Genomic DNA, 22984 nt, shown 5'->3' with positions numbered 1-22984 from the left:
CCTCCAGCTTGCTCTCCCACTCTCCCCTTCCCGCAGCATGCCCCATGCTCACCACCCGGGGTTAATTTAGAATCATCACAGATTTCCTTGGCAGGCAGCCCCGTGATCTTTCGTAGCAGCGGTCCTCTGACCTCTGGACATTGCTCTCCTGGGCCAGATAAGGCTGTTTGCTCCTTTAGAGGGACGGGATCTATGGGGGAAAAAAAAACTCGAAGCATTTATTATCGTGACACACTTGGAAGCATTTATGACCCAAATACTAAACGCTGAACGTTGATTCAGGTAATCCTCATTAAAAGGCCCAGCCAACCTGGTCCTAAAACTCGCAGGTGAGGGCACTGAGACCTGGAGCAGTGGGGCTTTGGCTGGGGCGAGGGTAGACTCCCGAGGGCTCTAGCCTCGGGCTACTGCCGAGGAACCCTCGAAAGGCCGCGCCTGGAGAAGAACTTTTTACCTGGGCACTACCCACCTTGAGTGGCCTGAGGCGTTTTAGAGCGCCAGGACCTCAGCCTTGGAGCGGACCGGCAAGACACGTGACCCTTCGGGGGCGGAGCCCCTGGAGCCCCGCCCCCAGCCTGGCCAGTTAACCCGAGGCTCGAGCGCGGGCGCGCAGTATGCGGAGCGGCGGCGGCGGAGCGGACGGCGGTGTTTCTCCCGCCGCGGTCATGGCCACGGTTCGGGAGAAGGCGGCGGCGTTGGACTTGTCGGCTCTGCACAGCCCCGCGCAGAGGCCTCCGGGTGGGTCGGAGGGCAGCGCGGGGCGGGCGCGGGCTGTGGGCGGGCGGCGCGCACCGCGGGCTGGGCGACCGCGAGGATCCGCTTTCTCCCACGGGTGGGCAGCGAGCCACCGACCCCGCCGCAGCCAGATCCCGGCATTTTAGGAACTTTCCCGAACTTAGTTCGTAGTGGGGCCCCGGGTGAGGCTCCACAGCCTGACTTGTGACAAGCGCGGAGTTTTGAATCGCTTCCTGTCCAGCGTCTGGAGCACGAACTCTGACTTCATGGTAGGACCAGAGGTCGGTGGCTCCCCAGATTCGGAAGATGAAATATATATATATGTGTGTGTGTGTGTGTCTGTGAATTTAACCCTTTTTGAACAAGCAGTGTTTCCGTGAATCCGTTTTATCCCTTCTCTTTTCCTTCTTTGATAGTTACATGACTTTGGGAGGGAGAGATTTTATTGAATCACTGAGGGCGGGTTTAAGGTCTTTGAACCGAATCAGCTAATCTGTTCTAAAATTCCAACCCTATCATATCTCATTCTGCACATGGGGTGAGTCGGGTGACTTGGGATGTTTGGCTTCGTCTGGATGAAGTGCCACTTTCCCCCTTTCTGAAGCTGGAGAAATTGGCTCTCTACCAAAGCTTTTCATTTGTAAAATGCCCGTTTGTGAAACAGTGATTCCTTCCTCTTGGTCAGATGAGTGTATCTCAGTGGCCCCACTATTGTGTTTGACTTACTGATTAATGCTTCATTAATTAGTAACATTAACATTTGGACCAATTTTGCTAGAGAACTACTTGTCTTTGGTGCTTTCTCAGTACAGATTATAAAACGGTCCGTATACGCCAGCTGTAGTGGCTGGTGCAAGCCCTTAGTCCCAGCACTGGAGAGGCAGAGGCAGGCAGTTCTCTGAATTCCAAGTCAGCCTGGTCAACACAGCAAGTTACAAGATGAGACTGTCTCAAAAATCAAAGCAAACGAAAAACTGAACATATTCTGCTTTCATCGAAAAGGCTTCGATCATTCCGACACTTGAAGTGATATCTTTAAAATTAGATCGTAATCCTGTCACTTGAAATGTTATCTTTAGGCCCTCTGGTAAATGACATTTCCAAATTTACCAACTTAAACGCAACAGTCTTTTCTCTCAGCGGCAGTGTCAGTTCTGGACTTTGGACACTTGTGAACACCTTTTTAGATGGTGAGAGGGAATAAAAGTTAAAACTCTGTAGAAGACTCACAGAGGGAAGAATGGACCTGTGGGCCAGCACATTTTTATTAAAGGAAAAGGCTGCTTCCTGTCCTCTGCACAAGGTACAGTGTGCTGAGGGTCTGCTGCGGGCTCTCATTGGCCTTCCAGCCACAACTCCTGTTTGTTAATGTTTATTCCTCATCACCTTGAGTTGCTTTGTCCCAGTCCTCATGAGCAAGGTAATGGGAGCCCAGGGTTTTGGTTCCTTGCCATTCCTGTGCTGTGTGCTCTGGCAGGCAGCTTTGTACTTTTCCCTCTCCAGGGCTTAGTAACTCTTTCATACCATCAGCGGGCTATAAGCACAAGCAGGAACTTGACTGATGAGGAAGAAAAAGAGTTTTATGCTAATCTGCGGCCAGAACTTAAGACACCTGTCTTAATACAGACCCAGAAGAAAGCGGTGTGTTATCTTGTTATCCCTTTATACTGTAACCCAAGTCTTCGAATTTGCCTGGTGTCACTTTTCCAGGGAGCTCAGAACACTCCCCATATGCTTTCTCATTAATCTCTGAATTAAGTGGGGGCCGGTCCCTGCTTTTGGTGATGCTTGTCTTAGGCCATGTTAAAAGCATTCTTGTCAGCAGACTTGTTTTCTACCAGCAGCCAGCCTTTCCCAAGGCAGCTCAGAGTCAGCCTCTCTCTGATGCCGAATAGGAAAACAAACTTGGGACTGTCAAAGGCAATATCCAGTAAAAGTGTTGCAGTATCAGTTTCTGCACTATAGGAAAGTTTCCCACTTGGCCTCAGCTCCCTGGGTGTAATAGAAGCCTCTATACTCTTTGTTTTCGTGACGTTCCACTAAGCATTTCTCTGAGTAATATTTATTTATTTATTTATTTATTGGTTTTTTCGAGACAGGGTTTCTCTGTGGTTTTGGAGCCTGTCCTGGAACTAGCTCTTGTAGACCAGGCTAGTCTCAAACTCACAGAGATCCGCCTGCCTCTGCCTCCCAAGTGCTGGGATTAAAGGCGTGCGCCACCACCGCCCGGCTTTCTCTGAGTAATCTTAAACATACTTTTTAGATATTTTTATTTTATGTGTTATCAGTGTTTTTCTCGCATGTATGTTTGTGTACCACAGATGTGACTGGTGCCTTCAGAGATCGAAAGAGGGCATTGGATCACCTGGAACAGGTGTTGCAGACAGCTGGGAGCTGCCATGTGGGTGCTAGGAATTGAACCAGGATCCTCTGGGAGAGCAGTCAGTGCTCTTAACCCCTGAGCCATCTCTCCAGCCTTGAGTAATTTTTTTTTGGATTAATTTATTTCACTTTTTTAAGTGTATACGTGTTTTGCCTGCCTATCTGTATGTACTCCATGTGTGTGCCTGGTGCACAGGATCCTCGGGAACTGGAGTTACAGATGGTTGTAGCCACCATGTGGGTGCCAGGAACTGAAACTGGGTTCTCTGCAAGAGCAGCAAGTGTCCTTAACCATCGAGCATCTCTCTAGCCTGAGTAATGTTTTTAGAACTGCTATCAAGGGGTTGGAGAGGTGACTCAGCCGTGAAGAGGACTTAGCTTGACTCAGCGCCCTCATAAAGTGTTACAGCTGTCTGGAGCTCCAGCTCCACGGACTCCGACCTCCTCTTCTGGCCTCTGCTGGCACCAAGCATGCATGTGGTGCTCAGACATATATTAAGGCAAATACTTATGCACATAAAATAATGAAACAAAATTGAAAAAAGAAAACTACTATGGGAAATAATTTTTCTGTGCTGGGGATCAAACTCAGGCCTTTATCCATGCTAGACAAATGTTCTTTTACTGAATGGCACCCAAATTTTCAATGTTGTTGTTGTTGAACTGTTTATGTGTGTGTGATGAGCACAGAGACCAGAGGAGGGCCCCAGATCTTCTGGATCTGAATTTATAGGTGGTTGTGAGCTGCCAGCTGTGGGTATTAGCAGCTGGATTCAGGTCCTGAAAGAGCAGCAAGTGTTCTTAACGTCTGAGCCATCTCTCCAGTCTTCCAGCTTTTTCTTTCTTTATGGAGACAGGGTTTTCTGTTGTAGCTCAATCTTGCCTCCAGCTGGCCATCCTCTTCCCCCAGCCTTCTGAGCTTGCGGAGATTACAGGCATGTGCTGCCATGTGTGGTGGATGGTATTTCTTAAAATTCTCTTAACTCCTAAATAGTGTAATGGTGGTGCAAAGGTTCATTCTTAGCCCTGGTTTTATCATCTTTTGAATGGTCTTTGACTGGACTTTCTTTTGGAACTTGACATCACTCTCCACATGGAATATCTTCCGTGAATATGGTCCTTCTGAGCAAGCAAATAAATAATAGATGACTGTTAACTAAAAAGCTCCTCATTTACCCAGATTTCTTTAGTGTGTTCTTTGTCCCTTTTCTCTTCAATGAGCCTATGCAGGATATTATAGTCATTTTGCATTAAGTTGTCTTGTCTCCTTGGGCTCCTCTAGACACTGATAGTTTCCCAGTCTCTGCCAGCATCCCTCGCTTGAACTGGCCATCTGGTTATTGTTGTACACAGCCACATTAACATATGTGATTGCAACAGAAGAGGTAGGTAGTTTGCCCAGGGTCATATTTTAGTAAAGGGTGGACCCAAGAGTGACACACAGGTCACTGGGACTCCCCAATCCTCGCTGCCTTACTCTGCATCTGTAGCAGGTGACTGTGTCATACACAGTCACCGGTTCCCACACCTGAACAGTGTGTCATCGGCCCAGGCTCTGCTGACCCCGTCTGTGTTGCAGGAGCCATCCTGTGGATTGTAGGACTTTAGCAACGTTTCTAGATGTCAGTAGCCCCTTCCATCCCATTGTGATAAATGAAAAATGCCTCCTAAGATGAGGGTGTAAAATAATCCACCGAGAACCCATTGGGTTAACCTTTACAAATGGCTTTTAGTAGTTAGCAGTCATCAACAAGTAACAAGTGTTCATCAACCAGTGTGGAAGCAATGTTGGGTGAGACAGCCCAAAAACCTGCTAAGTAATTTAACCTCTATAAGGAAACTTGAAACATATGCACTAGCTCTATTTCTTAAAGCTTAAGAGGAAAAAAAAAAGAGTCATTTCAACGACTTTAAAAGTTGAGTCCAAAGCTTTGAAATGAAAATGTAGTCGCACATCTATTTAGAAGTAATTCATTTTTCACGGGCGCCGGCAGTGACAGAGACACCACCCAGCATCATCCCAGCACGTAGGAGGCCAAGGCAAGCGATTTCCACGAGTTCCAGGGCAGCAGAAACTAAACAAAGAAATAGCATGTTTTCCGCAGTTCCGTGTGCATGTCTGTTTTAGAATGTGCGTGTTGATCTGCTGAGGAGTCTGCGTGATGGGAGTTGCTTTCCCTTAACCAAGCTTTCCCAGTAAGGTGACCTGATGTGTTCATGGTTGGTCCGAGTGTTCCCTGTAACCTTTGAGTAGATGTTCTGTCCCACCATCGCTGATGTATGAGTTGGCTTTAAAGGAATTATTGACTAATAACTGTATTAATTACTGTGTATTATTAAAAATGGTGATGATCAGTGTTTCAAATAAAGGTCAGAATTACCTTGAATATGTAACGCATTGTTAATAAACTTTTGAGGCAAGACAAGAGCTCACATATCCATGAAAGACAAGTCTTGCCAAAGAGCTATTCTTGTTTTCCAGCAAATAAAAAAATGGTGTACTTGCCTAGATTTAATCTAGCACTTACGATTGCAACCCGGGCGTGGTAGTTCATGCCTGCACTTCACTCTAGAGGGGGACCCAGGAAGATCAGGAATTCGAGCTTGCCCCAGCTATATAGGAAGGTTGAGGCCAACCTGGGCTTCATAAACCAGCATCTCAGCAAAACAAGAAAAGGAGACTAAAATGCTGGAGACATAGTTTAAAGTGGTTTCTGAGCCTCTGCTTAGGCCACATCTGAGGTTTGTACCCATGCTTCAGTGTGTTCCCGTGTTTTATTTCTTTCCTATGGAACTGTCATTCTGTTTGATATTCAGTGTTTGAATCTAAATTAAGGAAATGCAACTTCTATCTTTTAAATTCTTTTTTTTTCTTTTTCTGTTTTGTTTTTTTCAAGGCAGGATTGATTTCCTTGTGTAGCTTTGGAACCTGCCCTGGAACTTGCTTCATAGACCAGGCTGGCCTTGAACTCACAGAGATCCACCTGCTTCTGTCTCAAGTGCTGGGATTAAAGTTCTTTAAATTCTTACAGTTAGCAGAGTAGACCTGAAACCAAGCTTAAATGCATTATTCAGCTATTGAGTTGGTTGGTGAAGGGTCTCACCTACAGAGCTTAAATCTCTTGACCAGAGCTACTGAAGCCTGTTTTTAGATTCTTAGATTCTTTTGGTCATGATGTTTTAAAATTTTTAAGTTAATTTTTATTTTGTATGTATGGGTGTTTTACCTGCATGTAAGCCTGCATCATGTGTGTGTGTGAGTCCGTAAAGGATGTCGGGTCTCCTGGAGCTGGAGTTGTGGATGGTTGTGAGCTGCCCTGGAGGTGCTGCCTCTTGAACCCAGGACCTCTGGAGGAGCAACCAGTGCACTTAACCACTGAGCCATCTCTCCAGCCCCAGTCATGATGTTTTAGAACACAACTGACCAAATGTTAAAAAGCTTCAAGATTTTTACTGAAGAAAGCTTCAATAAAAGTAGAATTTTATTTATTTTCATTTCGTTTGAGACAGGATCCCACTGTAGCTCTGGCTCTCCTGGAGCTTAGAGATCAGCCTGCCTCAGCCTACCGAGGACTAGGATCAAAGGTGTTCACAGTGCCTAACTCAAGATGTAAAACCAAACAAAAACACTGGGAGGCAGAGGCAGGTGGAGCTCTTTGAGTTTGAGGCCAGCCTCATTCGGTCTACAAAGAGTTCCACGATAGCCAGGGCTACATAGAGAAAGAAATCCTGTCTCAAAAAAAAAAAAGTGTGTAGAATTTTTGTGAGTTGTCCAACTCCTGTGTAGCGAGGCCTGAGGAAAGCTTCGTTGTAACTGTTCAACTTACAAAACCATCCCTGTGTGTGTTCTCGTCCCTTGACTCTGCTAGACATTACAGCGAGTCAGTTTTACTCTGCCGACATCCATGTCAGGTGTGGGTGGGTGACAAGCCCTTTCCTACCCGGCACTGGGGGATCTCTAGTCCACGGGGGAAGCCACCACTTAAGAAAACTGGTTATCCTGGTATGAGTTTTGGCACAATGACTTGTCAGGTCCAAGGTACATTATGTATCGCTGTATCTGTATGAACTCGAGCCTGGGGTCTGTGGGTGGCGATGCTCGAGGGGAAATATCCCGGAACGCGGCGTTTGGGAATTGATGGTCAGTGAGAACAGAGGACTTGAGAGGACGGACTCTGATCATGCGTGGAGGACTCTGGGAACATTATGTGGCACACAGGTGCCAACTGCCCTGCTCTAACCTGTTCTTTAATCTTTCCTGCAGTCTTATCCAACCTGTAAAACTTCCTGATTTCCCACACGTTAGTAGCAGGCTAATATGGGGAAGCTTATTCCTTGCTTCTTACTTAACTCCCGGGCAAGCATTAGCTTTCTCCATGCTGTCCGGCCGTACACCCCTCTCTGTCGGCATCCTTCAATTGTTTTATTAATTTAAAACTAGTGCCTCCAACTTACTTTTTAGGATTTGGGTACTAACCTACTTTGTGGCTCAAATGTTTTAACTTCTTTTTTTTTTTTTTTTTTTTTTTTTTGGTTTTTCGAGACAGGGTTTCTCTGTGGCTTTGGAGCCTGTCCTGGAACTAGCTCTGTAGACCAGGCTGGCCTCGAACTCACAGAGATCCGCCTGCCTCTGCCTCCCAAGTGCTGGGATTAAAGGCGTGCGCCACCACCGCCCGGCATGTTTTAACTTCTGTGTTCTGAACGCTAGCACTAGCCCAGCAGGGTGAGAGAACAGTACTTTTACACCAGTTACTTGGGTCACAGGGATCTCTTGAACACTGGAGTACTGGACCAACCTGGGAAATATATTGAGAGTTTGTCTTTAAAAAGGAAAGAAAATTACTGGCCCTAAAGTCTGTTTCACTTAACACGAAAGACAATCTGATCTCTCTAGGTTTGCCTAACTTGCTTTCCTGTCTTATGCCTCTGTATAGTATATATTATAGAATTCACAATACTCTTTATTTTAGGAGTACTGGTTACCAAGTGTTTGTAAATACTTCTTAAAACCATTGGATTTTTCTTCCAATCTCTTGGTTCTCTCATTGTTTTCTTTATTTGGAATCTCCAAAGAAAGATTTTTTTTTTTTTTGGTTTGGTTTGGTTTTTCAAGACAGGGTTTTTTCTGTGTTGCTTTGGAGCCTGTCTTGGAACTAGCTTTTGTAGACCAGGCTGGCCTTGAACTCACAGAGACCTGCCTCTGCCTCCCAAGTGCTGGGATTAAAGTGGTGGGATTACACCACCACTGCCCAGCGAAAGATGAATTCTAATCCTGTCTAGTAACTGGCTTCTCTTGACACAGTCAAGAGCCCAGGTTGTCCGTAAACCCTAGGCACGTCCAAGGTTGACCTTGGTTTTGATCCTGTCAGTCTGTGGACTGACAGGCCACTGTGTGACACCAATGCATTAGGATTACTTCCAGGGGTGTGGGTGGATCACGTGAAGGAGCTAGGATGGAAGCAGCTGCAGCCCCCAGAAGTCCACCGCAGCTCACAAAAGCTGAAGTCTGGAGCTCACTGTACACTTGACCCAGCTTAGATGGTCTCTGCCTCCTTATAAAACTGAGGGGACGGAAGAAGAACCTGGTGGGTCTGACCAGGTTCCGGGACTTCCCGAAGCCCCTGACTTGTGTACTTCCTCAGTCCTTTTTTGTTTGTTTTGCTTTTTGAGACAGGGTTTCTCTGTGTAGCCTTGGCTTTCCTGGAACTCGTTCTGAAGACTAGGCTGGCTTCAGACTCAGAGTGCTAGGATTATAGCCGCGCCGGCCAGCTACTTCCTCAGTTTTAAGGAGCCCTTCTCAACCTGCAAGTTTCAGCCCCTTTGGCAACTTGCCTCCAAAAAATTCACGTTACAATTCGTAACTGGAGCAAAATTACACTTGTAAAGCAGCAGCAAAAATAATTGGAGTCAGCACAGCATGAGGCTAGGAAGGTGAGAAGCACTAGAACTGAAGGGCTCTGGGCGTAGGTCTGCACCAACAGGCTGCTGGGCAGCCAGCACCCCGCCAACTGAGCCGCGGTCCCATAACCTAATAACTCATTTATAATAAGTAGTAAGTATTAGGAAAAGCTGGGATGAGTTTAGTACACTGAACCTGAGTTTTCTGATAATAGGATGATTAGTAACTTTCACAGAGACGTGGGTCAGGGTTAAATTAGAGAAGACAGTTTGTCATTGTACGTATTCAAATGGTAGGTAGTATTGATAATGGTGCAGTGAAGACTGAAACCCACCTGCAGTCTCAGACCCTGAGAGGCAGAGGCAGGAGGACCATCAGTTCAAGGCCATCAGCTCTACTGCACAGAGCCAGGCCAGCCTGGGCTACAGAAGACTTTGATTAAAGGAGTGTGTCAGTCTAAATCTGACTTCTGAGTCTGTGTTGGCAAATAGAATGGTAGCGACTTAGTTAAGACCTACCTTTGCTAGCTGCAGCCTAGCCACTCCCACCCGGCCAAGGGCTGACCCGCAGTGGGCTGACTTCAAGGCCAAGGCTGACTTCTAGACAAAACAGTGGTAGTTAGTTGAAATATCAGTGGATTCAGGTGCAGTCCCTAAACTGCTAGAAAAACAATAAAGCTCCAGCACCCTCCAAGAATTACTTAAATAGTAAAAACTAAATTAAATCAAAAATTCAAGCAATAAATGAAACAATGAACTGAACAGATAGGATATATGGCCATCCATATATGAAAAAAATGTTCAAAATCCTTAGCCATCAAGGAAATGCAAATTAAAACTACACCGAGACACTGTCTCACCAGTCAGAATAGCTGCTACCATAAAGAAAATAAACAAGCCAAGTGTGGTTGTGTGCACCTCTAATCCCAGTACTTGGTAGTCTGAAGTTTTAAAAAGGTTGTGGGCTGGCCTGGGTGACAGTGAGTTCCAGTCCAGACCCTGTCTCAATGAACTAGAAGAGACAGGGGAAAGGGGGTGGGGGGAGGGAGGGAGACACACAGACACAGAAAACACATGAACAGGATCACATGGAAGGATTTAGAATGGGAGTTAGGAACTCTGCACACTGATGCCTGCTACTGGGAATGTAATTAGTGTTAATACGGGCCAAGCGGTGGTGGCACATGCCTTTAATCCTTCCCAGCACTCCGGAGGCAGAGGAAGGTGGATCTCTGTGAGTTCGAGGCCAGCCTGGTCTATACGAGCTAGTTCCAGATGGGTTCCAAAGCTACAGAGAAACCCTGTCTCAAAAAAAAAAAATTAGTGTTAATACAACCACTGAAAAATCAAGACTGAGGTTCCTCAAAATACAAGAGTAAAAACCTCCATGAATGTAAAACTTGGATCCTATGATCTACTATGCCGTCCCCAGGTATCTGTCTGAAGATACCTCAGTCAGTACGTAACAGGTGTCAGATTCGTGACTGCTGTAGCGCTGCTCACAATGGCCAAGCCATGGAACCAGAGCAGCTGTTCATCAAGACCGGACAGATGGTGGGAGGTGGTGGCGCACGCCTTTGATCACAACACTCAGAGGTAGGCGGATCTCCCGAGTGTGAGGTCTGCCTGGTCAATAGAGTTAGTTCCTGGACAGCCAGGGCCACATAGGGAGACCCTGCCCACCCACCCCGTCTCCCCCAAAAGAAGGAAGGGGCTGACAGGAGCAACTATTGGCTGCTAACAATTTTTGCTCATGTGGCTGTGGATAGTGCAACTAATGCTGGGGTCTGGGTACCAATTCTGAGATTCCCCTGCCTCTGCCTCCAGAGTGCTGGCATTAAAGGCATGCACCACCATGCCTGGCTATCTTCATTCTTAAAATACAATTTTGAAAATAGAAAATAATCTCAGTGATTGTTTTGAACTAACATAATAACGGGTAGGTAATAAATTACTTGTCTTTTGGTATTGAAAACCTGCAAATAAACAACAGGGATTTTTATGTGTGTGATTAATTTTCACAGTAAGAACTGTTACAGTTGCTAGCAGTTACCCTAGGGTAGATTTGATGGCAAAGCGAATGCTGAGCTTGCACTGTGGCACTCAAGTCAATCCCAGTGCAGAAGAAACAGTGGGAAAAGCACTGTCTCCCTAGAGTTACGAGGAGTTTTAAGGAGAGAGATGGCTCAGCCAGTAAAGCTGCTTGCCGCAAGCCGACGGCCTGAGTTCTAGCCCAGGAACCACACTTTGAGAAGAGAGCCAAGAGTTTTAAGGTTGTCTTCCTCCCTCCATATACAAGCCTTGGCATGCACATGCCCACACACAAAATGTTAAGAACAAAACAAAACTTTAGCAAAGTTTTAACGTTCTTCAAGAGCTTGCCTTCTGTTTTCATCCCGTGTTAAAAACGTAGAAGAGGGGCTGGAGCAATGACTGCCCAGTCGTGAGGACTGCACTCTGGATCCCAGCAGGCACACGGCAAGCTGGGCATCCTGTACCCTGCCTCTGTGCCTCTGCATGCACACACACACACACACACACACACACACACACACACACACGTTTCCTTCCTCTCCAGGCAGTGGTTCCTTTAATGGTCAGTCTCCTCATTCCTTTTAAATTCTGAAAGGAAGTAGCAGTAACTCTGCTGCTTCTCTGCCAAGAGAACCTGACATAAATGAAGCAGTATATTTAAGAGAAGCAGGGCTGAATTAGGACTGCGGAATCCTCCAAGAGAGCACACTGACTGTGTAGAGAAGGGCGTGGGGGGAGAGGGGAAGAGTGCTAACAACTGAGTGACTAGGATCAGGTCCGTCGGCTTACTAAAACCCAAGGCCATTTTCTTTCCCTTCAGCTTTCCTTTTCTTCTGTGTGCCTCTGCCAAATAATATTTTATTTAAGGAAAAATATCATGGGAAATTTTCTCAAAATTTAGTTTACTTTGTGTGTGTGTGTGTGTGTGTGTGTGTGTGTGTGTGTGTGTGTGTGTGTATGGAGGTCAGAGGACAGTTTGTGGTAGTCATTCTGTTCTTCTACCACGTGGGTTCTGGGGACTCAGTACTCGGGCTTGGAGAAACAACCTTTACCTGCTGAGTCATCTTGCTGGCTTGGAAAATTTTTTCTTTTACAATAAAAACAAAACTTTAAAAAAATAAATTTGTGCATGTGGAGGGCGGAGGACAGCCCTCCAGAGTCAGTTTTCTTGTTCCACCGTGCTGGTTCCAGGTTTCAGCTCTGGCTACTACTTCAGCAGCCACTGTCTCTACCCTCTGAGCCATCTCACCAGTCCAATAGGAAAGCTTTCAAAGCTAGTTTTTCCTTTTTGTGTTGGGCAAACATCTTGCTTTGTTTCTGTGTTCACCCTTATCTTTTTTTTCTCCCATGTAATTTTTTTTGTTTTTACATCCTAACCAAAGTTCCCCCCTTCCCGCTTCCCAGGTCGTCCGCCTCCCCCTTATCTTTTGCAGTAGTTAATAAACTCCTATTGTTACTTTCCTGTGCTTACTAAGTATTTAAGTTAGAAGCCTGCTAAACAGGAAGCTTTAGAAATATTAGTTTGTTCTTGCAGTGTGTGTGTGTGTGTGTGTGCGCGCGCGCATAACCATGAGTCAATTTCAGAATGATTCAGTATGCTTAGAAGTGGAACGTGACCTGTGAATAAATTTTGCATCCCAAACTCGAGGTTTGCTGTTGAAGACTGGATAATTGGATAGAAGACTGGATAATTGGATAGTCTTGCGTGTGCTGGTGGTACCTCTGCCCTCCTTGATCTCACTTCCTGCTAGCTGAGTGTATGCCCCTGGGCCTTGGATTTTCTGTTCTCTGTTCTTTGCCCTGGTGTCTGTACAGCTCACTTCCTGGTTTTACTCCAGTCCATATTAGACATAACAGTTGGAAAAGTGACCCTGGTTTTTCAGCCTTGGTCTTTGTGAATTTTGTGTCTACAGAGTTGGGAACTGAACCCAGGGTCTTTCACATGCTAGGCAAACTCTACTACTGAGCTAAATCCTCAACCCTAGAAGAGTCTTCCTGACACTCTATTTAAAATAGTGTTTTCAGCTAGCTGGTGGTGAAAATTAAAATTAAATACCTTTAGTCCTAGACTTGGGAGGCTGAGGCAGGCTGATCTCTGCGTGCAAGGTGACCCTGACCTACAGAGTGAGTTCCAGGACAGCCAGCACTGTATAGTGAGACCATGTTGATAAACAAAACAAAAGTTTCTCATGGGAAAGAAATGGCTCAGTGGCTAAGAGCTTTTCCAGAGGACTCAGATTCAGTCCCGGCAACCACATGCAGCTGCCAGTCACCTGTAACTGCAGTTCCAGAGGATCAGCACCCACGTCTAGCCTCCTCAGACACTAGCAGAACACTCGTGCACAAAATCAAACAGAAGTAGCAGTCTCAGGCCATCACGCCAGCTCAGCATGTAGAGGCACTGCTGCCAAGCCAGATGGCGTGAGTTCGATCTCCAGGGCCCACGTAGTGGAAGGAGAGAACGTGATCCGGTACATTGTTCTCTGACCTCCTCATGAGTGCGGTGACACACATGTGTCCACTTGCAACCCCCACACACGTGTGTGCACACACACAATCAATACACCTAACAAAATAGCATTCTCTTACTCAGCTGTTGCTGCTCTCCATCCACATCTGTGTGTCTGTCTCTTTCTTTCTTGACCTGGTCTCACTATGAAGCCCAGGTTGGCCCCAAACTTTTGATCCTTCTGCCACAGCCTCAGCTGAGTGTCGGTGTCACAGGTGAGCTCCACGCCCAAAAGCTATTTTCTTTTCAGCACTGACTGATTGAGCACATACAGAATGTTTGGATCCGCCCATGGTGTCTTTAAATATGAAGACAGACTTTACTTTTCTAACTACCGTAGGACAGCATAGGTGTATAGCAGACACTCAATTTATAAATAAATTGCCACTGATGACAACATTTCGATAACCTGCCTTTCTAATTCACCTTGTTATGGCTTTTGGAAATTGCTGCCTTCTTCCTGGGAGCTGCTTAGACCTCATCGTAAATAAACAAGCGCTAATGCGCCGCTTCTCGGATTATTTCTCTCCTTTTAGGTTTCAGTGTGGCCCAAAAGCCATTTGGAGCCACGTATGTGTGGAGTAGCATTATAAATACCCTGCAAACCCAAGTGGAAGTGAAGAGACGGCGGCACCACTTAAAGCGGCACAATGACTGCTTCGTCGGCTCAGAAGCTGTGGACGTCATTTACTCTCACTTAACTCAAAATAAGTTCTTTGGTGATGTCGATATTCCTCGGGCCAAAGTGGTGAGAGTATGCCAGGCTCTCATGGACTACAAAGTATTTGAAGCCATTCCAACCAGGGTCTTCGGAAAGGACAGAAAGCCTGCATTTGAGGACAGCAGTTGCAGCCTTTACAGGTTCACAACAATCCCTACCCAGAGCCACGAGAACAGCGCATACTCACCTTCCAGGTGAGCCCTGGGGTCAGGTTAGCATGGGCGTATTAGTGGAGTTTTTCCTACTTTTTTAAAATATCATAAGTGATAGTTTTGGCTAAAATCCAAATCCTGGTAAATTTAATAAAAGATAGCAAAATGTTGGATGTAGCAGGCGTATCCTAGACCTGATTTGTTCAGACCGGTATTCTGCAGGAACAGTCACCAAACTTTGCTTTCCTGTCTTAAGTTAGAGTAACAGTGTAAAAAAATGGAAATTCATGTACAAAGTGGGGTGAGAACAGAGAGAAAGGAAAGGCAGGCAGAGACACCCCGCTCTCTTAGGGCATCACCAGGATCCGAGAGTGGCGGGTATGGCGTGTGAATGCTGAAGGAGGGCTACAATACCCACAGCCTGGTGTGACATATCACAGCCTTGTTCATTCTTGAGACAAGGTCTCCCTGAATGTCTCAGGCATTAATGGATTCCTAGGCTCAAGCCATCCATCTACCCTACAGGTGTGTGCCGCTGACCTGGAATGGTAAGGAACTTGGGACTTGGTCATATAGGTGTTGGGAAGGCCACAAAAGATGTTCTGCAGGATCGGACTGTGTTTTAGAAAGGTTATTAGGTGCCAGAAACGGTGCTGGGTAGCTGGTGAGAACCAGGTAAGCAGTGTTGAAGGCTAGGGAAGACGGGGCTAATGACATGTGGGGGAGGAGAGAGGGGGTCCAGTGAGACAGGGTGGGGACCAGTGACCGGAAGGTAGGTGAGGAGCGCATAATGAGTCTGTGGAGTAAACTGTAGAGACCGTCTTCTGGTGCTCTGGTTCAGCTCTGGCCTGGATCAGGGGCTTAGGGTATTGGCTGTCAAATATTTTTGACTCTCTCAATAGAATTTACATCCGTAGACACAGCAGAGGAAATAAGAGGGTAAAGTAGAATTTGGTCCACACTCTCAAGTGCATCTCCATGCTTCGTTTGAAACCACCGAGACCCAAAATGTCTAATAATTTGCAAGTATGGCGATTTCAAAAAGAACATTTAGTGCATGAATATCATACAGCACTGCCACAGTCTTCAGCACTGGTAATGAAGCATATTAATGTTTCTGTGACAAAGGAATATTCATACCAATGGTGAGACAGTTTCAAGATTTTTGTTTTTGCTTTTGTTTTTCTTTGGTGTTTGTTGAGACAGGGTCTCCCTGTGGAGCCCAAGCTGACACATAGCTTGCTATAACCAGCAAGCCAAGCTCACAATAAACTCAATTCTCTTGCTTCTGCCTCTGGAATTGAAAGTTTTACCATCGGGCCTGGCTCATTTTTCTTAGGCTTTAAAATTGGTGATAATATTGCGGTCACTGAGTTACATCTAAAGAAAGGTCCACAGGCGAGTCTATTTAGAGTATCTGCAGTAGAGCAGAGTGTACCTGTCGTATTCCCTGGATCTGGGGTGTGGACGCCAGAGGACAGGAGTGTAAGCCAGCTCCAGCTCATAGTGAGTTTGATATCACTTGGACTGCAAGAGACCCTGACCCCAAACAAGCAGAGAGACTGAGTGTATGTTTGGGTTGAGTAAGACTTTGAGAAGAATTTGCATTTGTCCTGTTCTGGTTTTGAAACGTGAGCTCTCTAGACACCTGCGGCATTCTAATCATTTTGTGACATACTAACCTTATTTTAGGTACTCAGATACATTATTTAAGTCACCTGATATCAAGTCGGACAGTTTGGAGGACCTGTGGGAAAATCTGAGTTTAAAGCCTGCCAACTCCCCTCGTATAAATACCTCTACCAGGCTGCCTCCTCAAGGTAAACCAATGATGCAAAGAGAGACACAGTTGTTGACTGTGTTTTCCCCCAGCCTTTATTTGAATTTTAATATTGAAGCAGAGAAAGCGTACGCTGTGCTAAAGCTGGTTATGTTCAGTGTCAACAGAAGTCTATTATCTTGAACAACACATCAGTGTTACAGCTCTTGAACACTGACTTTTGTCCATCAGCTGGCAGAGGTTCAGCGCTGAAATGTTTTGCATGCAGATTCTTACTCAATATATTCTCTCAAATAGTGCTTTTCCTACGATTTTATTAGGTTGCACGAAAAATTAAAAATCATATTTAAAGTATCAACAGAATTCTTATGTTCTTCCTTGTGGCCATGGAATGCAGCCTGATGATTTTGATTTCCACCCCTCCTCCCCCATCCTGGTTGTGTGGAAAACCCGAGTGGAGTATTCTGCAGCCAGGAGATTCAAATGAGCCTTGAGATTGAATGAACCATTCTTTCTTCTGAAGCCCTTATTAACATTGTTGTATGGCTTGATCTCTCTTCTCTGACATATTGCTTTATATAGTACAAAGAATGACAAGAATCCCTGTGGTCCACAGCCTGTTCTCCTACACTTTAAACAAATCTTGGATTGTATTGATCTAAGAAAGCCCTCTATGATAAGGATGGCCTGGTCCCCCCTTCTGCCACATACCGCGGTGATCACGGAGTAACTCGATCATTTCTTCCCACTTTGTCCTCCGTGTAGTTATTAACGAGGTATGGAAAGAGGAGACAATTGGACGTCTTCTACAACTTGTCGACCTTCCCTTTCTGGACTCCTTACTCAAGCAGCAAGAGGATGTACCTAAAGTCCCTCAGCCTAAGAGACAACCTGACATGGTCAACACCAGTAACTATCTGGACCGAGGGATTCTCAGGGCCTATGGTGACTCTCAGTATGTGTAAATAACATAATTATTTCAATATTTACGTGTTTGCCCAGTGTGCACAGAGCTCTGGCTGGGTTCCAGCCTCGCACTGGTTAAAATTAGGTGTAGTGGCAAACACCTGTTATCCTAGCGCTTAGGCGGTAGAGGGAGAAGGGTCAGCACTTTAAGGTTACCTTCAGCTACACAGCTAGTTTGAGATCAGCTTGGGTTACATGATACCTCCCAACACCAAGCAGCTCTGTCAGTCAGGGCCTCATACATACTGAGACTATGTCTCAAAGAAACGGTGTGTGTAAACTGGGCAGTGGTGGTGCACACTTGGGAGGCAGAGGCAGGTGAATCTCTGAGTTCAAGACCAGCCTGGTCTACAGAGTGAGTTCCAGGACAGGCTACAAAGCTCAAAGAACCAAAAAAAAAAAGTGTGTGTATAAATCTTAAGGTCTGAAGTGTTAGGGTGAAGAGCAGACTGTTTTAGCTTAAGAGTTCCATGTTCCTCATAACTTGAAATATTCTTCTCCTGAGTAAAATTATAAAAGGTTAAAATAGCTTCTGTAATTTTAGTTGATTTAATCTTTAATTATTTTGCCTCAGTAGATAGTGTTCAAATCCAGTTAAGGAGTATTAAAGAGCTGGGTGTGGTAGCCAACCCCAGCACTCAGGAGGCAGAGGCAGCCAGATTTCTGTGTCTAAGATCAGCCACAGAGTGAGTTCCATGACAACCAGGGCTACATAGAGAGACCCTGTCTAAAAAAGCAAAAAATTAAAATTTAAGGCTTAAAGCTTTATATGAAAGTGTTGATCTGAACTGTTAAATTCTGCATATAGAATAGGAAGTTCATTCTATATGTTTACATTTCTATAACCTAAAGTAATGTGGAAAAATATATATAATTTTATTGTTTTGTTTTTCAAGACAGGGTTTCTTTGGCTGTCCTAGAACTAGCTTGTTGACCAGACTGGCCTTGATCTCAGAGATCTGCCTGTGTCTGCCTCCTGAGTGTTGGAATTAAAGGAATGCATTCTAACCACTTGGTGGAATTTTTTTTTTTTGGTTTGGTTTTGGTTTTTTGAGACAGGGTTTCTTGTGTAGCCCTGGCTGTCCTGGAAGTAGCTCTGTAGCTCAGGCTGGCCTCAAACTTTGAGAGATACACCTGCCTCTGCCTCCCAAGTGCTGGGATTAAAGGCATGCACCACCACCACCCGAGAAATATTTTTGTAATTACCTAAATAGTCAGAATTTCTGCTAGAAATAACCTTAACGATAATCTAGCTTCACCTTTTTATAAACCCTGGCTGTCTCAAGTCTGTGGCAGTAGAAGATTTATAACAAATTTATTGAAACACATTTTCTGATGTAGATCACTTGGTAGAAGAGTGTTTGCATCCCAAATATGAAGCCCTGGATTTAATCTCCAACATCACAAAGGCCCTGTAGTCAGGCATCAGGAACATCGAAAGTTCACGGTCATCCTCCCCTGCACAGGGAACTGAAGACTAGCCTGGGCCACAGAGACCTAATCTCAGCAAGAACAGTTTACTCACAAAATACTCAGTTCAGTATTTTGAAATGTCATCTTTTATCTTATTGTATTTTGTCCTAGCTAAAGCTAGAAATAACATATCATACAGGTTACATGAAGTTAGCAACATTGTCTGGTAGAATTACAGCTTTCCTTTCTTTCTTTCTTTCTTTCTTTCTTTCTTTCTTTCTTTCTTTCTTTCTTTCTTTCTTTCTTTCTTTCTTTCGCTTTTTTGAAACTGAGTTTCTCTATGTAACAGTCCTAGCTGTCCTGGACCAGGCTGGCCTCTGCCTCCACCTCCCAAGTGCTGAGATTAAAGGCATGCACCACCACTGTCCAGCTAGAATTACAGTTTTAAGAGTCAGTCTAGCCGGGTGGTGGTGGCGCACGCCTTTAATCCCAGCACTCGGGAGGCAGAGGTAGGTGGATCTCTGAGTTTGAGGCCAGCCTGGTCTACAAAGGGAGTTCCAGGACAGGCTCCAAAGCTACAGAGAAACCCTGTCTCAAAAAACCAAAACCAAAAAAAAAAAAAAAGTCAGTCTGAAAACAGATGTGGGTGATATCACACATCTGTAAACTTAGCACTAGGGAGAATCAGGATTGGGCACTGTCAGATTTTCTTTGGGGACGGTTAGTCCACAATAATGACACAGATTTATTAATTACAAAAGCTTGACCTTAACTTAGGCTTGCTCCCAACTAGGTCTTACAACTTACATTAGCCTGCTTCTATTAATCTGCATTCTGCCACGTGGCCTTTTACCTCTCCTCATTCTATATGTCCGCCTCCCTCCATATCTCGCTGGTGTCTCCTACCATGCTATATTCTGAGTTCCTCTCTCTGCCTGGAAGTCCTGCCTGTTCTCTCCTGCCTAATTTTTGTCCATTCAGCTCTATGTTAAACCAATCAGGTGCCTTAGGCGGACAAATATCCCACAACAACTGGGAGTCCAGGTCAGGCTTTGATGACCTTCACATACGGCAGTAGATGACATTTTTACACATGAGGAAAATGCAACTTAGCTAATTTCTTTGACCCATCATACACAATTTAGATCTATAATAAATGATTTTACTGTATTTGAGGCATGAAATAACTTGGGAATTAGATGCTGTGTGTCTGTCTGTTCCCTTTGTGTTTTCAAATAGCCCTTCTCCCTTGCTCTAGGGCAGATGAGTGGGTCTCTGCGGCCATTGACTGCTTGGAGTATCTTCCCGACCAGATGGTTGTGGACATAAGCAGAAATTTTCCCGAGCAACCAGACAGAACAGACTTAGTGAAGGAACTTTTGTTCAACGCTCTCAGCAAATATTATAGTACCAGGGAGCCCCTGCTAAACCACCTGGGTGATGTTCACAATGGAATAGCGGAACTCCTAGGTAAGTGAGCTCTTCCGCACTGGTACCAGACAGAGTTCATCTTTGGAGGGAAAAAAGTTAATTGTCCTCAAAGTGAACCAAAATAATGCTCGGTAAAGCTGGGGGGGGGGGGAGGGATCTATCTGGTCTAGTCAGTAGAAAGTATATTTATTTTAGCACATCTAGGATTCCCTTGAGACCTGAGCAGCTCTGGAGTTAAGTAGGAGCATTGCTGTCAGTGTTGCAGGCTTAGGCAGGAGTGGCGGTTCCCTGCTTTAGAGTAGTCGCCAGGCAGCGTGACCCTGCAGCCCCCTCAGAAGGGCAGCACTCTGCTCCCCGATCTACGTGATCACACCGTTTCACGTGGATTTTGAAAATAAATTGAGAGAACCTCTTCTCTTTCTCTCAGGTACAGTTATCAGCATTATATACACAGTATACTTCCATAGTGTGTTAGTAGGAAACAGTAAGAATTTATGAAGCCCAGAGTTATTTAACACCCTAAGACAGTATATGGCAAGGGCCTACAATATCAGTTGCTGATTTGAGTTGCTGTCTTTATGATGTTGGTCATCCATTGTAATTTTATTTATTTGTGAGTGTGTGTGCACATGTGTGCGTGCATGCCATTGCTATTGCACGTATGTGGAGGTTAGCGAACAACTTGCTGGAGTTGGTCCTGTCCTGTTTTTATTCCCGCTTTGTCTTTGAAGAGGTGTACTACTTAGCATAAAGTGTAACAAGTTTTGTTCATTTTAATATAGTTTTATTTGATCAATTAAGCATTTTTTTCTTTTGGCTAAAGTAAATGGGAAGACAGAAATAGCATTAGAAGCTACTCAGCTGTTTCTGAAGCTTCTGGATTCCCAAAATAGAGAAGAATTTAGAAGACTGCTTTACTTCATGGCTGTGGCAGCACATCCTTCTGAATTTAAATTACAGGAAGAAGTAAGTCTGTTGCTAAATGTTAATCAACTCAGTGTCTGCAGCATCCAGCGTGCTGTAGTGGACGGCAGCTGTTCATGCTTGACATCTGCTTCACACTGACCTTAGCCTTTTCAATGTGTACCATAGGGCATTTTTTATTCTTGCAGAGTGACAACCGGATGGTTGTGAAAAGGGTATTCTCAAAAGCTATTGTCAACAATAAAAACTTATCCAAAGGTAAAACCGATCTTCTTGTACTCTTCTTAATGGATCACCAAAAAGATGTTTTCAAGGTAAGACTCTAACAATAATCAGTCATGTTTATTTGTAACAGATTTAAGTGCACTTTGAATAATGTCCTGTGTTCCTTCTTTCTAAGATTCCTGGGACTCTACATAAAATTGTTAGTGTTAAACTTCTGGCCATACAAAAAGGAAGCGATCCTAATAAAGACACAGGTAATTTAAGAGAATTAGCTGCATGGTCTTTTTTTAAAGGCATGAACTCATTGTATTCCAGGCTGGCCACGACTATGTAATCAAAAATGACCTTGACGTCCTGGTCCTCTTGCCTCCACCTTCCAAGTACTGGGATTACAGGTGTTTGAAGCCACTCCCAGTTTAATGTTTCATATCTTTGAAAGACAAGTCCATAGTGCTGGTTTGAAAGTATTTTGCTATGATTAGTTTGAACTAAATAATTTGAAACATTCCCCTCAGTTTTTTAGGCTTAGCAGAGTTCTTCCTGGGTTAAAACAACTTCAGATTCTCTTTTCTTGTGTGTTTTAAAACCTTTAAAAGTCACATTTGTTTAATCTCTCTCTCTCTCTCTCTCTCTCTCTCTCTCTCTCTCTCTCTCTCTCTCTCTCTCTCTCTCTGTGTGTGTGTGGGGGGGGGGGGGGGGTCAGAAGACAACTTTCAGGAGTTGATTCTCTGCTTCCAGCAGAAGGATCACAAGGATTGAACTCAGGCTCAGAGGGACGTGCCTTTCCCATGAGCCCTCTCATTGGCTAGGTTAAAACGTCTTGATTGACAGTCAGTGTTGGTGCCACCTTTAATCCCAGCACTTGGGAGGCAGCCACAGGTGGGTCTCAGTGAGTTCAAAGCCAATCCGGTCTACAAGAGATAGTTCCAGGACAGCCAGGGCTACAAACCCTGTCTTAAAAACAAAAACAAAATAACAACAACAAAAAACTTGATCAGGGGTGTCCTTATCATCTTCTTTAACGCATTTTATAGAATGTCAAAGTGGGGAGAAAAAACTACTGCATGATTTTTTTCCTAGTTAAATGTGGGGAATAGAGTCATTAACTGGAACTTTTTGCATTTAAATCTTAAGGCTATATTTATTGCCAGAGAATTGAGGAACGTGACTATGCTAGCAGTACACAGAAGAAAACCAAAGACGAACTCTTGAACTTACTAAAGACTATTAATGAGGACTCACAACTCTCTGCCAAGGAGAGAAAGAAGCTGCTAGGCCAGTTCCGCAAGTGTCATCCAGATATCTTCATTGAGTATTTTGGAGACTGAGTTTCTAATGTCTGTATATATATTCACTGTTTATTTTAAGAGCAAAAAGTTTGGATGTCTATATATAAAGTTGTACTTAATAAAAATTTTATACCCTATATGTCAAAAACCATTGCTCAGCTGGTGTATTAATGCTAAGGACTAGGTGAGTTGGTTTATGATTGTGTTCATTTTATATAGAAAATCATAGGCATTTAGAGGATATAGGAGTAATATATTTATGTAAGAAAGTACTGGGACTGGAGAAATGACTCAGCAGTTAAGAGTTAAGAGCACTTGTTGACCTGGGTTAGGTTCCTGCAACTACATCGTGGCTTACAACCATATGTAACTCCAGTCTCAGGGGATCCAACGCCCTCTTCTGACCTGTGGGCAATGTACACAATGTACACATCTGTATACTCATTCATATACAATAAATACACCTAATAATAAAAGTACTTAACAGGAAGTCTACATATTTAGTAAGGATATGTTTTTGGTTTT

General features: G+C 44.6%; 1 protein-coding gene across 1 annotated transcript; it reads left to right on the top strand.

Moving 5' to 3' along the window:
* The first annotated feature begins 567 nt into the window (after window positions 1–567).
* Window positions 568–22596, top strand: Depdc7 (DEP domain containing 7). The gene is made up of 9 exons (XM_075961600.1): window positions 568–738; window positions 14095–14473; window positions 16124–16251; window positions 16977–17166; window positions 19849–20060; window positions 20845–20987; window positions 21134–21259; window positions 21346–21424; window positions 22305–22596. The coding sequence occupies exons 1-9, from the start codon at window positions 615–617 to the stop codon at window positions 22496–22498; spliced, it is 1575 nt and encodes a 524-aa protein (XP_075817715.1). The 5' UTR covers window positions 568–614; the 3' UTR covers window positions 22499–22596.
* The last annotated feature ends 388 nt before the right edge of the window (window positions 22597–22984 follow it).

The sequence above is a fragment of the Microtus pennsylvanicus genome, chromosome 2 (assembly GCF_037038515.1).
Source record: "Microtus pennsylvanicus isolate mMicPen1 chromosome 2, mMicPen1.hap1, whole genome shotgun sequence".
Taxonomy (NCBI): Eukaryota; Metazoa; Chordata; class Mammalia; order Rodentia; family Cricetidae; genus Microtus; species Microtus pennsylvanicus.
The sequence above is the reverse complement of the archived record's forward strand: the minus strand, read 5'-3'. Positions and strand labels throughout refer to the sequence as shown.

Coding starts and splice junctions, on each gene's coding strand:
- Depdc7 (XM_075961600.1), top strand. CDS start 615: ATGCGGAGCGGCGGCGGCGGAGCGGACGGCGGTGTTTCTCCCGCCGCG. Junction 17,167..19,848: donor AGGGCCTATGGTGACTCTCA/GTATGTGTAAAT, acceptor CCCTTGCTCTAG/GGCAGATGAGTGGGTCTCTG. Junction 21,425..22,304: donor CGATCCTAATAAAGACACAG/GTAATTTAAGAG, acceptor TTAAATCTTAAG/GCTATATTTATTGCCAGAGA.